This window comes from Cherax quadricarinatus, chromosome 59 (genome assembly GCF_038502225.1).
Source record: "Cherax quadricarinatus isolate ZL_2023a chromosome 59, ASM3850222v1, whole genome shotgun sequence".
In the NCBI taxonomy this organism is placed as follows: Eukaryota; Metazoa; Arthropoda; class Malacostraca; order Decapoda; family Parastacidae; genus Cherax; species Cherax quadricarinatus.
This window is the reverse complement of record NC_091350.1, coordinates 14,526,316-14,542,476: the sequence shown is the minus strand read 5'-3', so window position 1 is coordinate 14,542,476 and position 16,161 is coordinate 14,526,316. Positions and strand designations below refer to the sequence as shown.

Sequence of the window (16,161 nt, the reverse complement as noted above, 5' to 3'; positions counted from 1 at the left end):
GGGAGGTGTGTGAGGCATTACGTAGAATGAAAGGGAGTAAAGCAGCTGGAACTGACAGGATCATGACAGAAATGTTAAAAGCAGGGGAGGATATAGTGTTGGAGTGGTTGGTATTTTTATTTAATAAATGTATGAAAGAGGGGAAGGTACCTAGGGATTGGCAGAGAGCATATATAGTTCCTTTATATAAAGGGAAGGAGGACAAAAGAGATTGTAAAAATTACAGGGGAATAAGTTTACTGAGTATACCAGGAAAAGTGTACGGCAAGGTTATTATTGAAAGAATTAGAGGTAAGACAGAGAGTAGGATTGCAGATGAGCAAGGAGACTTTAGAGTGGGTAAGGGATGTGTAAATCAAGTGTTTACATTGAAACATGTACAGTAGATCGTCATTTAGCATGAGTTGGGTATAGCACGACTGAAGAATTGCGGCACAATTTTATGTAACACAACGTATGATGAATTTAACACGGTTCAGTTTGTGGGAAGATAAAAAAAAAAACTTCCCTTTTCCTCAAGCGGCCGCCTTGTTGTGGTTCAGCTGGGGAGACCTCTCGCCATCCCCAGCCACCCCACCCACCGACACCATCCCACCATCAAAGCATTCGTACTTCATACGTGTCCAGCCCAACTTCTCTGCTACAAGCTTGTGATTGTGAATTGTGTTTTGATCTTTTAATTGCTATATCTTGTATCTGCCAAGCAATCATGACACCCAGTAAGCATATCAGTGTTTCTCAAATTGGCAAGAAAAGGTGTAAGCATTTATGTCTTAGAATTAATGAAGGAAACAAAGATGTTAGACAAGACATCCTGTGACCATAATGAAGTGTTACTTTGTACACATAAAAAAGAGGTAAATATAAGTTTGTGTGACTGACTGATTTACTGACTGAATGACTTACTGACTGAATTACTGACTGAATGACTGACTTACTGAATGACTTGACTGACTTATTGAATCACTTGACTGACTTACTGAACGACTTGATTGACTTACTGAATGACTTGAGACTTACTGAATCACTTAACTGATTTACTGAATCACTTGACTGACTTACTGAATGACTTGACTGACTTACTGAACAACTTGACTGACTTACTGAATGACTTGAGACTTACTGAATGACTTGACTGACTTACTGAATCACTTTACTTACTGAATCACTTTACTGACTTACTGAATCACTTTACTTACTGAATCACTTTACTGACTTACTGAATCACTTGATTGAATGACTTAAAGTTAGACACTCCAGTACAACCATCAACTTCAGTACCAGAACCTCTACCATCCACCTCAGCCCAGTAGGACCACAACATAACTCTCCACTCTTCACAATCATCCACAAACACCAGCATTCACAATTTAAGGTAAGAAATACTATTATTTCTGTTACATTTGTAGTCTTAAGCAGTAAAAACAACATAATGCATCATAACAATGAACTACAATTACATTTTCACTTTTATTTTTGTAAGATGTGGAGGTCTAAAAAAAGCTGTTTGGCTTTTTAGAGGCTCTCACGAATGTAACCCTATTTTTCCCATAAGTTCTTCAGTTCACCTAACACGGTTTTACCTAACACGGTGTTTTCAGGAACGTAACTACCATGTTAAATGACGCTCTACTTTACGTGAACAGTATTTAGATAAAGGTAGGGAAGTTTTCATTGCATTTATGGATTTAGAAAAGGCATATGATAGAGTGGATGTTACAAGTATACGGAATAGGTAGCAAGTTACTAAATGCTGTAATTCACTGAATTCACAAACACAATGAGTAACTGTATGTTGCTACCAACAGTAACAAAACCTACAAGAGTTACAGAGACTAGTGTTTCCCTACTTGACCACATCTGGACCAACACCATATCCCCTTTAAAATCAGGCATAATTACAGATAATACCACAGACCACTACCCTACTTTTCTCATAACAACTCTTGGTAAATTACCCCAAGACACTACTAAAGTCACCTTCAGACTTCACAATGAGGCAGCCATTAATAACTTCACAACAGCAGTAGCAAACATTGACTGGCACACTGAGCTAGAAATCTATACAGATATTGACGAATGTATTAATAATTTTCTAAAAAAGACCCAATACCTCTATAACAAGCACTGCCCTAAAAAAACTAAACAGATGTGTCATCTGAACAGTCCCTGGTTAACACCCAGCATTCTCAAATCCATAAATACAAAACACCAATATGAAAAACAGTACAGAATGGGTCACATAACCAGAGACCAAACAAAACGTTACTCGTCAATCCTAACCAGCCTGATAAGAAGGGCAAAAAAATTGTATTATGAGAACAGATTATCCAACTTACGAGGTGATATAAAAAAGACCTGGAAAACCCTATCAGAAATTCTAGGAACAAAAAAGATATCACGAAATAGCGAAATAAAATTAGCAAAATCAGATGAACCCCAACTCCCACCAACAGAAACAGCAAATAGACTCAATGACTTCTTCTCCACTATAGGACAAAACCTTGCCAATAAAATCCCAAGCTCAGATACCCCACCAAATGACTACCTCACCGGCAACTACCCGAACACACTGTTCCTAGCTCCGACTAACCCATACGAAGTCTCCCTTATTATCAACACACTAAAAAACAAGGCAGGAGATTTAAATACCTTACCACCCTTTATATACAAAAAAGTGTCACAAGTGCTATCACCAATCATTGCAACACTCTTTAACAAATCCATTGAATCCTCCACCTTCCCTACAGTACTCAAAATAGCAAGGGTCACCCCGATCCACAAAGGAGGAGACCAAACAGAGTTGAATAACTATAGGCCAATATCCAACTTACACCCTCTCTCAAAAATCTTCGAAAAATTAATTCATAAACGAATCTACTCCTACCTTATCTCCCAAAACATACTCAACCCCTGCCAATTTGGATTCAGGCCAAATAAAAATACTAATGATGCTATTATACACATGCTAGAACATATATACACTGCAATAGAGAAAAAAGAAGTCCCACTGGGGATCTTCATTGACTTACGTAAAGCTTTTGATACAGTTAACCATGACTTGCTCCACGTAAAATTGTCACACTATGGTATAAGAGGGCACTCCCTCAACTACCTCAAGTCATACCTCAGCAACAGAAGCCAATATGTGTATGCAAATGGGGCAAACTCTTCTGCACAACCAATTACAGTTGGTGTCCCACAGGGAAGTGTCCTTGGCCCTCTTCTCTTTCTCCTATACATAAATGACCTACCAAATGCTTCGCAATTACTCAAACCCACACTATTTGCAGATGACACTACATACGTCTTCTCCCACCCGAGCCCAGTCATGCTAGCCAATACTGTAAATACCGAATTACAGAAAATATCTACCTGGATGAGGACTAACAAACTTACACTAAACATTGACAAAACCTACTTCATTCAGTTTGGTAACAGAGCTACAGATGACCCTCTTAACATAATGATAAATGGATCACCTATCACAAAGCTAACAGAGGGAAAATTCTTAGGAATCCACCTTGATAATAGACTCAAATTTCATACACATATACAAAAAATTTCTAAGAAAATTTCCAAGACTGTAGGCATACTATCGAAGATACGGTACTATGTTCCACAGTCAGCCCTCCTGGCCCTATATCACTCTCTTATTTACCCCTATCTCACTTATGGAATTTGTGCATGGGGCTCAACAACAATTAACCATCTCAGACCACTAATTACCCAACAAAAGGCTGCAGTTAGAATGATAACTAATTCTCACTATAGGCAGCACACTCCACCAATATTCAATACACTAAACCTACTCACCATACAAAACATCCATACTTATTACTGCACCTATTACATACATAGAACACTTAACTCTGATATTAACCCTCCCCTCAAACATCTCCTTGCCAACCTCAACAGAACACATGAGCATAACACAAGGCACAGATCACTCTTTGATGTTCCTCGTGTCCATTTCACACTATGCAAAAACTCAATGCACATAAAAGGCCCTAAAATCTGGAATTCATTACCTGTAAATATAAAAGAAACACTACCTGTTTATAAATTCAAATCTCTTCTCAAAGATCACTTACTCACCCAAAACCAAATAAATACTGAATAACTGAACCTTATAAATTGTATATCTTAAATGTTTCTCACAATTATATCACATAAATGTTAAACCTAAAACCCAATCTAACTTTATTATTTTTTAAATACACTACCTAACAGAATACTCCATTCTACTGAATGTACAACAATGCATACAACCATATGACCTGTCTTTGTAATACTCACTTGTGCTTTATAGTAATCTGTTTACATTAAAGTTTTATCACTGATTTCATCATTGCTTAGTTAAGATTAAGTTAATTTTAAGCCAGCCCGTAATGCTATGCATAGTATAAGTGGCTTTGGCATGCTGCTCTTATCTGTATTTTTTGTACCTCTGTATGTGTGCTCAAAGAGTTTTTATGAGGATAGTGAGCCACAGGTTAGGGTGTATAGGAGAGAAGGAGACTACTTCCCGTTAAAAGTAGGTCTTAGACAGGGATGTGTAATGTCACCATGGTTGTTTAATATATTTATAGATGGGGTTGTAAAAGAAGTAAATGCTAGGGTATTGGGGAGAGGGGTGGGATTAAATTATGGAAAATCAAATACAAAATGGGAATTGACATGGTTACTTTTTGCTGGTGATACTGTGCTTATGGGAGATTCTAAAGAAAAGTTGCAAAGGTTAGCAGACGAGTTTGGGAGGGTGTGTAAAGGTAGAAAGTTTAAAGTGAACATAGGTAACAGTAAGGTGATGAGGGTATCAAATGATTTAGATAAAGAAAAACTAGATATCACATTGGAGAGAAGGAGTATGGAAGAAGTGAATGTTTTCAGATATTTGGGAGTTGACTTGTCAGTGAATGGGTTTATGAAGGATGAGGTTAACCATAGAACTGATGAAGGAAAAAAGGTGAGTGGTGCTTTGAGGTATCAGTGGAGACAAAAAACTTAATCCATGGAGGCAAAGAAGGGAATGTATGAAAGTATAGTGGTACCAACACTCTTATATGGGCGTGAAGCTTGGGTTACAAATGCTGCAGCGAGGAGATGGCTGGAGGCAGTGGAGATGTCCTGTCTAAGGGCAACATGTGGTGTAAATATTATGCACTGAATTCGAAGTGTGGAAATTAGGAGGTGTGGAGTTACTAAAAGTTTTAGTCAGAGGGCTGAAGAGGGGTTGTTGAGATGGTTTGGTCCTTTAGAGAGAATGGATCAAAGTAGAACGACTTGGAGAGCGTATGAATCTGTAGGGAAAGGAAGGTGGGGTAGGGGGTCGTTCTCGAAAAGGTTGGAGGGAGGGGGTAAAGGAGGTTTTGTGGGTGAGGAGCTTGGACTTCCAGCAAGCATGTGTGAGTGTGTTAGATAGGAGTGAATGGAGACGAATGGTTTTCAGGACCTGATGAGCTGTTGGAGAGTGAGAAGGGTAATATTTAGTGAAGGGATTCAAGGAAACCAGTTATTTTTATATAGCCAGACTTGAATACTGGAAATGGGAAGTACAATGCCTGCACTTTAAAGGAGGGGTCTAGGATATTGGCAGTTTGGAGGGGTATGTTATATATGCTTCTAAACTGTTGTATCTGGGTGCCTCTGCAAAGACAGTGATTATGTGTGAGAGTGAGGGGATTTTCTTTCTTTTTGGGTCACCCTGCCCAGTGGGAGACAGCCAACTTGCTGAAAAAAAAAGTGTATGAGAATAAGAATACATAGTTTTTAATTTTTTTTTTTTTTTCAAAAAAGTCGGCTATTTCCCACCGAGGCAGGGTGACCCAAAAAGAAAGAAAATCCCCAAAAAGAAAATACTTCCATCATCATTCAACATTCACCTCACTCACACATAATCACTGTTTTTGCAGAGGTGCTCAGAACACAACAGTTTAGAAGCATATACGTATAAAGATACACAACATATCCCTCCAAACTGCTAATATCCCGAACCCCTCCTTTAGAGTGCAGGCATTGTACTTCCCATTTCCAGGACTCAAGTCCGGCTATATAAAAATAACCGGTTTCCCTGAATCCCTTCACTAAATATTACCCTGCTCACACTCCAACAGATCGTCAGGTCCCAAGTATCATTCGTCTCCATTCACTCCTATCTAACACGCTCATGCACGCTTGCTGGAAGTCCAAGCCCCTCGCCCACAAAACCTCCCTTACCCCTTCCTTCCAACCTTCCTACAGATTTAAATGCTCTCCATGTCATTCTACTTTGATCCATTCTCTCTAAATGACCAAACAACCTCAACAACCCCTCTTTAGCCCTCTCACTAATACTTTTATTAACTCCACACCTTCTCCTAATTTCCACACTCCGAATTTTCTGCATAATATATAGACCACACATTGCCCTTGGACAGGACATCTCCACTGCCTCCAACCACCTCCTCACTGCTGCATTCACAACCCAAGCTTCACACCCATATAAGAGTGTTGGTACTACTATACCTTCATACATTCCCTTCTTTGCCTCCATAGATAACGTTTTTTGACTCCACATATACCTCAATGCACCACTCACCTTTTTTCCCTCATCAATTCTACAATTAACCTCATCCTTCATAAATCCATCCGCCGACACGTCAACTCCCAAGTATCTGAAAACATTCACTTCTTCCATACTCCTCCTCTCTAATTTGATATCCAATTTTTCTTTATCTAAATAATTTGATGCCCTCATCACCTTACTCGTTTCAATGTTCACTTTCAACTTTCTACCTTTACACACACTCCCAAACTCATCCACTAATCTTTGCAATTTTTCTTTAGAATCTCCCATAAGCACAGTATCATCAGCAAAAAGTAACTGTGTCAATTCCCATTTTGTATTTGATTCCCCATAATTTAATCCCACCCCTCTCCCAAACACCCTAGCATTTACTTCTTTTATAACCCCATCTATAAATATATTAAACAACGATGGTGACATTACACATCCCTGTCTAAGACCTACTTTTACTGGGAAGTAGTCTCCCTCTCTTCTATACACCCTAACCTGAGCTTCCCTATCCCCATAAAAACTCTTTACAGCATTTAATAACTTACCCCCTATTCCATATACTTGCAACATCTGCCACATTGCTCCTCTATCCACTCTATCATATGCCTTTTCTAAATCCATAAATGCAATAAAAACTTCCCTACCCTTATCTAAATACTGTTCACATATATGCTTCAATGTAAACACTTGATCTACACATCCCCTACCCACTCTGAAACCTCCTTGCTCATCCCCAATCCTACATTCTGCCTTACCTCTAATTCTTTCCATTATAACCCTACCGTACACTTTTCCTGGTATACTCAGTAAACGTATTCCTCTATAATTTTTAGTCTCTTTTGTCCCCCTTCCCTTTACATAAAGGGACTATACATGCTCTCCGCCAATCCCTAGGTACCTTCCCCTCTTTCATACATTTATTAAACAAAAGTACCAACCACTCCAACACTATATCCCCCCCTGCTTTTAACATTTCTGTCATGATCCCATCAGTTCCAGCTGCTTTACCTTCTTTCATTCTACGTAATGCCTCACGTACCTCCCCCACACTTACATTCTGCTCTTCTTCACTCCTAAAAGATGGTATACCTCCCTGGCCAGTGCATGAAATTACCGCCTCCCTTTCTTCCTCAACATTTAAAAGTTCCTCAAAATATTCTCGCCATCTACCTAATACCTCCATCTCCCCATCCACTAACTCCCCTACTCTGTTTTTAACTGACAAATCCATACTTTCCCTAGGCTTTCTTAACTTGTTTAACTCACTCCAAAATTTTTTCTTATTTTCATTAAAATTTCTTGAGAGTGCCTCTCCCACTCTATCATCTGCTCTCCTTTTGCACTCTCTCACCACTCTCTTCACCTTTCTTTTACTCTCTATATACTCTGCTCTTCTTATAACACTTCTGCTTTGTAAAAACCTCTCATAAGCTAACTTTTTCTCTTTTATCACACCCTTTACTTCATCATTCCACCAATCACTCCTCTTTCCTCCTGCCCCCACCCTCCTATAACCACAAACTTCTGCCCCACATTCTAATACTGCATTTTTAAAACTATTCCAACCCTCTTCAACCATCCCCCCCACTACTCATCTTTGCACTAGCCCACCTTTCTGCCAATAGTCACTTATATCTCACCCAAACTTCCTCCTTCCTTAGTTTATACACTTTAACCTCTCTCTTACTTGTTGTTGCCACCTTCCGCTTGTCCCATCTACCTCTTACTCTAACTGTAGCTACAACTAAATAATGGTCCGATATATCAGTTGCCCCTCTAAAAACATGTACATCCTGGAGCCTACCCATCAACCTTTTATCCACCAACATATAATCTAACAAACTACTTTCATTACGTGCTACATCATACCTTGTATATTTATTTATCCTCTTTTTCATAAAATATGTATTACTTATTACCAAATCTCTTTCTACACATAGCTCAATTAAAGGCTCCCCATTTACGTTTACCCCTGGCACCCCAAATTTACCTACTACTCCCTCCATAACATTTTTACCCACTTTAGCATGGAAATCCCCAACCACAAGTACTCTCACACTTGGTTCAAAACTCCCCGCGCATTCACTCAACATTTCCCAACATCTCTCTCTCTCGTCTACACTTCTCTCTTCTCCAGGTGCATGTCCATGGAATATATCTGCATAATAATAATCTTTAGGAGTAAGCCTTAAGATTTATCGGGTATATGTCAGAGGCAGTGTGTTTGGTTACTAGCTCATGCCACGCTGAAGTCTAGTGTGAGAGTTAGTGGGGGACATCTTGCTGTTCGTAGGTCTGCTGAGGAAGTGAGAATGAAACAGGGTCTCATGAATCCATTTCTAGGTTTAAACTAGGCCCACCAGATAGCAGCACCAGGCCTAGGCAGCATGACACAAAATACAAGCCCAACGGGTTACACTTAGGCACACATTTGTACTCCTTCATTATGCATACTCCTACATTATATATGCATTTTATTCCAAATCACAATATGCAAATACTTGGACCTACAGGTACCATCCGACTTACGACCAAGCTTGGTTCCGACCAACCGGTCGTAAGTCAAAATGGGCATGTCGAACCTCACTACTGAATATCAACATCACACTTTTGTAATGATATTATTTTATTGTTTTGTTTTGTTATTTCATTTTCTTCCTTTACTTTTTATGCTGTTAGTACTGTATTATATACAGTAAGGTTTAGGATAAACACTGTGTATAACTCAAACAGTTGTTTATTTCCCAGAAATTTGGCATAAAAAATGTGGTCGTAAGTCAAGTGGTCGTATGTCGAGCAGGTTGTAAGTCAGATGGTAGGTGTACTTACATGTGCTCAAACTCAAAATCAAGCTTTCATTTTCATGCTATTTTTTAACCCTTAAACTTTCCAAACAGATTTACGTTCACATGCGTAGTGCTCCAAAAGTAGATCTACAGTTTTTTTATATATTTTCAAATATAACAAAAAAAAAAAAAGTAGATCAAAGTTTTTTTACACATTTTCAAATGTAAAAAAAAAAAATCTACGCTTTTTTACATACTTTCAAATGTTGAAAAAACATAGATCTATGTTTGGACAGTTTAAGGGTTAAAATCAACATGTACTATTGTAAATCATCTTAATTCTTCTTCTAATCCTCTTTCTGTCACACTAAAATACCTACACACGAGAATTTATTGCAAACTCTGGTTACCGGCTTGAAACTGTCGAGTAAGCAATTCTTCCTTTAATTTTTCTTCCCTTTCTTGGTTTCTCCTCAATTCCTGCCGCTCTCGCCACTCCTTCCAAGCAACAGCCTGTTCCAGCGCCAGGAATTTTTCTGAACTGAAGAATCTTCCAAATCCCAAGACTTCAAATCCTGAAAATTCATATAAAGTACAGTAGTGTACTTCCCTATCAATGGAAGAGAGAGAGAGAGTACACTGCAGTAATTTTCTTTAAATTAAATTAAAAATTAAAATTAAAATGTTTATTTCCTTGCAATGCTTACAATGTGTGGTTTACATAATTTCCTTAAATAGAGGTGATACAAGGGGCAATCAAGACCACCAGTTCTATGCACCAAACCACTAGATACAGGATAGAATAAATCAAAGCTGATTTTTTTAACACACTAACAGTCTCCCACCAAGGTAGGGTGAGGGTGAACTAAAAGAGTAAACACATTCACCATCATTCACTCAAAAGCTGAGAAGAAGTGTGCAAAAATCACAACTGAAATGACCCTCTAAACTGCTACATCCCTGCCCCTATTGTTACTTTAATGGTGTATAAATTGTCTCCACAATAAAGATGCTCATGTGTACAACACCTGGGCCTCTTTATTGTGAAAGCATTTCACCAACCAATGGTTTTATCAATCCTTGATAAATCAAGGATGGGGGATTGAGCATCTATCATGGCTGATAGACTGATCACCTCAAATTACTTTTTCATGTCTTCCACCAATTATTATCTGTATTGGACTAATAAAATTACTGCTTGGCTAAATATAACAGATACTAAAGCCTTGCACATGTGTCTTATTCAGCCACAATCCTCTTTCTGAGTGCAAGTACTATACAGTGGACCCCCGCTTTACGATCACCTCCCAATGCAATCAATTATGTAAGTGTATTTATGAAAGTGCATTTGCACGTGTATGTTTGGGGGTCTGAAATGGACTAATCTAATTCACAATATTCCTTATGGGAACAAATTCGGTCAGTACTGGCACCTGAACACATTTCTGGAATTAAAAAATATCGTAAGCCGGGGGTCCACTGTACTCCCTCCCTCCAGGACTCAAATTTAGCTACCAATTTTCCTGAATCCCTCCATAAATGTTATCTGGCTCATACACCAACAGTACATCAAGCCATAAAAGTCATTTTGTCTTCACTCTGATCCAACATTTTCACACAAGCCTGTTAAATGTTCAAGACCCTTCCACTCAAAATTTCATTTGCTCTCCCTCCAACCCTTCCTAGGACATCCCCTACCCTTTCTTACTTCCACCCCAAATACAGCGGTACCTCGGTATACATCTGCTTTGGAATAAGTCTAACTTAGTATACGTCCTGTTTGGATGTGAAAATTTTTGCTTGGTATACGACCTTTGTTTGGAATACGACTCGCATGCTTACCAATACAAATACAAATATTTATTTCCTTGTAAAGCTTACAATGTGTGGTTTACATGTTATAAGATTTAAATTACAAAGATGGCCACTATTGTGCCTAGGCACTTTGGGCAGACTAATACTAATTCTTATGCTATTTTGATATAGGTCTTATTTGAGCAGTACATTTGAACATATTACTAGATACTTAACCCTTTGAGGGTCGACAGGCCCTCTCCGAAACTCGTTCTCAGGGTCGGCCAAATTTCAAAAAAAAAAAAATTATTTTTTCTTATGAAAAAATAGTTTTTTTTTCTAAACATTATAGGATAAACAAAAAAAATTTACCATCAATACTTACGGAGATATGGATGCATGAAGTTTGCAGAAAATGAGCCGCGTATGGCAACAGCGGCGACTGCCGCTCACCCGGTAAACTTTGATTTACTTGTACAGTGGACCCCCGCATAGCGAACTTAATCCGTGCAAGAGGGCTGGTCGTTATGCGAAATGTTCGCTATGCGAATTAATTTTCCCCATAAGAAATAATGGAAATAAAATTAATCCGTGCAAGACACCCAAAAGTATGAAAAAAAATTTTTTTACCACAAAAAAATGTTAATTTTAGTACACAGAAACTGAAAAAGGCATGCACAATTACATGACACTTACTTTTATTGAAGATCTGGTGATGATTGATGGGATGGGAGGAGGGGAGAGCATTATCTTCTTACTGTTTAGAAGGGGAATCCCCTTCCATTAGGACTTGAGGTAGCAAGTCCTTTTCTGGGGTTACTTCCCTTCTTCTTTTAATGCCACTAGGACCAGCTTGAGAGTCACTGGACCTCTGTCGCACAACAAATCTGTCCATAGAGCTCTGTACCTCCCGTTCCTTCAAGACTTTCCTAAAATGGGCCATAACATTGTCATTGAAATAGTCACCAGCACGGCTTGCAACAGCTGTGTCAGGGTGATTTTCATCCATAAAGGTTTGCAGTTCAACCCACTGTGCACACATTTCCTTAATTTTTGAAGTAGGCACAATGGATTCCACAACTGGCATAGGCTTCTCAGGGTTAGCCCCAAACCCTTCAAAATCTTTCTTAATTTCCATACTAATTCTCACCCTTTTTACCACAGGGTTGGCACTAGAAGCTTTCTTGGGGCCCATGGTCACTTATTTTCCAGAAACAGCACCGAAAACACTGTAATAATACGAAATATTCCGAGTGTATGCTTGAATGTTACCGCGGAGGCTAGCTGGTAAACAATGGGACGGGCGGCACATGTGAGGCTGGCTGAGGGCCCACATTGGACGCGTCTCGGACGAAGTTCGCTGAGCGGGTTTTTGTCTACTATGCGGGGCAAAATTTCAGCGAACAAAGCGTTCGCTATGCGGATTGTTCGCTATGCAAGGCGTTCGCTATGCGGGGGTCCACTGTATTTGAAGGTTTGTTGTTTTTTTCACTATTTTATTTTTTCACATAACTTATGTGGCCTGTGAGACCAAAGTAAGGTGCAATGTACATATATACACTCGTTGTATACAACACAATAACCACACAAACATAATTATCAATATATTGTTTACAAAACTTGTTTACAAAAACAAACAATACAAAACATTGTTTATTATTATTGTTCTATAATATATATACCAATATACAGTCACTGAACATATTCCTATTAGTTCTGCAGCTTGTGGAACTCTGAAACATGGTGTCATACACAATGGTGTTTTATCTTTCTCCCTCATTCTATCTCTTTCAATCTGTCTCTCTCTTTCTATCTGTCTGTCTATCTCTGTCTCACAGGTACACATAAATACAAGTATACATAGTATAAATTACCTAGGATAACCCAAGAAATCCAGACAAAGTGCTATACTCTGCTTGAAGATGTGAGTAAAAGTGATGACACAGTCTTGTGGCTCTCTGAGACAGAGAGCTAGATGGATAGACAGATAGACAGGGAGCTTGACAGACAGACAAATAGACAGACAGAAATGTTAGTGTACCAGTACCAGTGTACTAGTGTTCCACCCTCCTCCTCCTCTTCTTCCTCTTCCTCCTCTTCCCCCTACTCTTCCTCCTCTTCCCCCTACTCTTCCTCATACTCTTCCTCTTCCTCCTCTTCCTCTTCCTCCTACTCTTCCTCTTCCTCCTCCTCGTCTTCCTCCTCCTCCTCTTCTTCCTCTTCCTCCTACTCTTCCTCCTCCTCCTCTTCTTCCTCTTCCTCCTCTTCCCCCTAATCTTCCTCCTACTATTCCTCTTCCTCTTCCTCTTATTCCTCTTCCTCCTACTCTTCCTCTTCCTCCTCCTCCTCTTCCTCCTCCTCCTCTTCTTCCTCTTCCCCCTACTCTTCCTCCTCCTCCTCCTCGTCCATAGTGTAAATTACAAGGAGTCGGCAGCTGTCAAAGTGACATATTGCCTCATTACTCTTTCTCCCTCCGGCCTGTCAAAACAATGGGGTCGGATGCTGCTTCCCCTCCTCCATTCTATCTAATTATCTTTCTCCCTCATTCTATCTGTCTGTCTATCTCTGTCTCACAGGTACACATAAATACAAGTATACATAGTATAAATTACCTAGGATAACCCAAGAAACCCAGACAAAGTGCTATACTCTGCTTGAAGATGTGAGTAAAAGTGATGACGCAGTCTTGTGGCTCTCTGAGACAGAGAGCTAGATGGATAGACAGGGAGCTTGACAGACAGGCAAATAGACAGACAGAAATGTTAGTATACCAGCAAAAACAAAGGGAGGGCGATGTTCATCTCATCTTTTGGCATCAGCTCTACCCTCATTTACCCTCATCAAACGTCAGCACTTATCAGATGTTATCTCCCCTTATCTTGTTACTGTCATGGGTGAACATTTATTATTACATATTATTATTATTACCTATTATTATTATTATGTATTATTATTATTATGTATTATTGTTATCATTACGTATTCTTCTTCTTCCTCCTCCTCTTCTTCTTCCACCTCCTCCTCTTCCTCCTCCTCCTCCTCCTCTTCCTCCTCCTCCTCCTCCTCTTCCTCCTCCTCCTCCTCCTCCTCTTCTTCCTCCTCCTCCTCCTCTTCTTCTTCCTCCTCCTCCTCCTCCTCTTCTTCTTCCTCCTCCTCCTCTGCCTCCTCCTCCTCTTGCCTCCTCCTCCTCCTCTGCCTCCTCCTCCTCTGCCTCCTCCTCCTCCTCCATTCTTAGAACAAGTTTGAAGAGCTTGTAGTTCATAATCACTATCATTATCATCACCAATGCTCACATCTGAGTCTGGGATTTTGGAAAATAGGAGTTTCCTCTTTGATTCTGGTACAACTGAACGACGGCCCAGCACCAGAGGTGGAAGGCTGTGGGTTGTCTGGGTTTTCCTCACTATTACCCATATTATGGTCATTAGTTTCGGTCAAAACCTCACCAGAACCTTGAAACTCATCTTCACTGTCACTTCCATCTGTATTAGAACTGTCACTGGGGAACAAAAGTGTCCCAATTCGCCAAGGAGTGAGGAACTTCTTACCGCAGGGCACGGTGGAAATTGTGTACTATGATGGCATTCCCACAATGCACCACTGGGTCCCAGATTTTTTTCCTACTGCGCACACCCACCACACAGACCCATTCTCTCACATCTAGGCTTATCAGCCTTTTCCTGCGAGATTTGAGGCCGCTAGAATTTATGCGTACTAGTACATCAAAAACCCCTACGCGTAAGACGTACTAGTACGACCAAAACCCTCAAAGGGTTAATTAGATACATTCTCAGTCAGGTACATACATAATTAGGTTTAAAATAGTTAGGTAGTCAAATCATTTAATATTAGTACAAATGGCAGAATTAGTAATGGGATTTGATTTGTCCTGGCATTATACATTGTTTCTATTAAAGCCATACTGGAGGAGTATCTTAGACAAACTTAGGATTAACTTAAGATTTAATAAGACTAACATAAGATTTAATAAGCAATAGCTATATTAGGAATTGTATGTTTACCGTCCTTTGGGTAGATGTAGGTGGAAGTTATGGGGGAATTACAGATAACGATAAGTTTATATTGTTTTGGATGAGTTCATGATACAAAAAAGATAATTGGGTTTGATTAGCTGATGATGGGGTGTTATGCAGATGAGATTTTTTTAACTGTAGTTTTGAAAATGGTGGTTGGGTCTGCGATTCTAGAGTTTTCAGGCAGGGAGTTCCAGATTCTAGGCCCTTTTATATACATCGAATTTTTGTATAGGTTTAGCTAGACATGGGGAATGTCATAGAGATTTTTGTGTCTGGTGTCGTGTCTATGGGTCCTGTTGCAACTACAGTGGACCCCCGAGTTTCGTGATTAATCCATTCCAGAGAGCCCACCGAAGGTCGAAATTCACGAAACTCGAAACCATTTTCCCCATAAGAAATAATGGAAATAAAATTAATCCATTCCAGACACCCAAAAATATTAAAATAATTTTTTTTTTTTTAAATTAAACAAAGATTTACATAATGAAAACAATTAGAAATCAAGTACATGCATTTAAAAAATAATAATAACATTACACTTACCTTTACTGAAGACTTCTGCGTGGATGGAAGACGGGAGGAGGGGATAGGAGGAAGGTGTACACTATTGTTTGGAAGGAGAATCTCCTTCCATTAGGACTTTAGGTAGCAAGTCCTTATCTGGGGTTACTTCCCTTCTTTTAATGCCACTGGGAACAACTTGAGAGTCACTGGACCCCTGTCGCACAAAATATCTGTCCAGAGAGGTCTTTTTCTGGCATTTCTTTAAGATTTCCCTGAAGTGGGACACAACACTGTCATTGTACATGTTGCAGATATGGCTTGTTTCAGCTTGGTCAGGGTGATACTTTTCAACAAAACTTTGCAACTCATTCCACATTGCACAAATCTCCTTAATCTTTGAAGAAGACACCTCATCCACTCCCTCTTCCTCCTCCTCTGAACCAAGTTCCTCGGCTGTGGTCTGATGCTGTTCCAGTTGAAG

General features: G+C 39.5%; 1 protein-coding gene across 3 annotated transcripts in view; it reads right to left on the bottom strand.

The window, feature by feature from the left end:
* LOC128698732 (uncharacterized aarF domain-containing protein kinase 2-like) overlaps positions 1 to 16,161 on the bottom strand; it is a 203,902-nt gene that overhangs the window by 92,787 nt on the left and 94,954 nt on the right. For 2 of the 3 annotated variants that reach the window (XM_070097762.1, XM_070097761.1), the window contains exon 5: positions 9,756 to 9,920. The exons of the other annotated variant lie outside the window; for it this stretch is intronic. In XM_070097762.1, the coding sequence (XP_069953863.1) occupies positions 9,756 to 9,920 (165 nt within the window). The remainder of the gene's footprint in view (positions 1 to 9,755; positions 9,921 to 16,161) is intronic. 3 annotated transcript variants of the gene reach the window in all.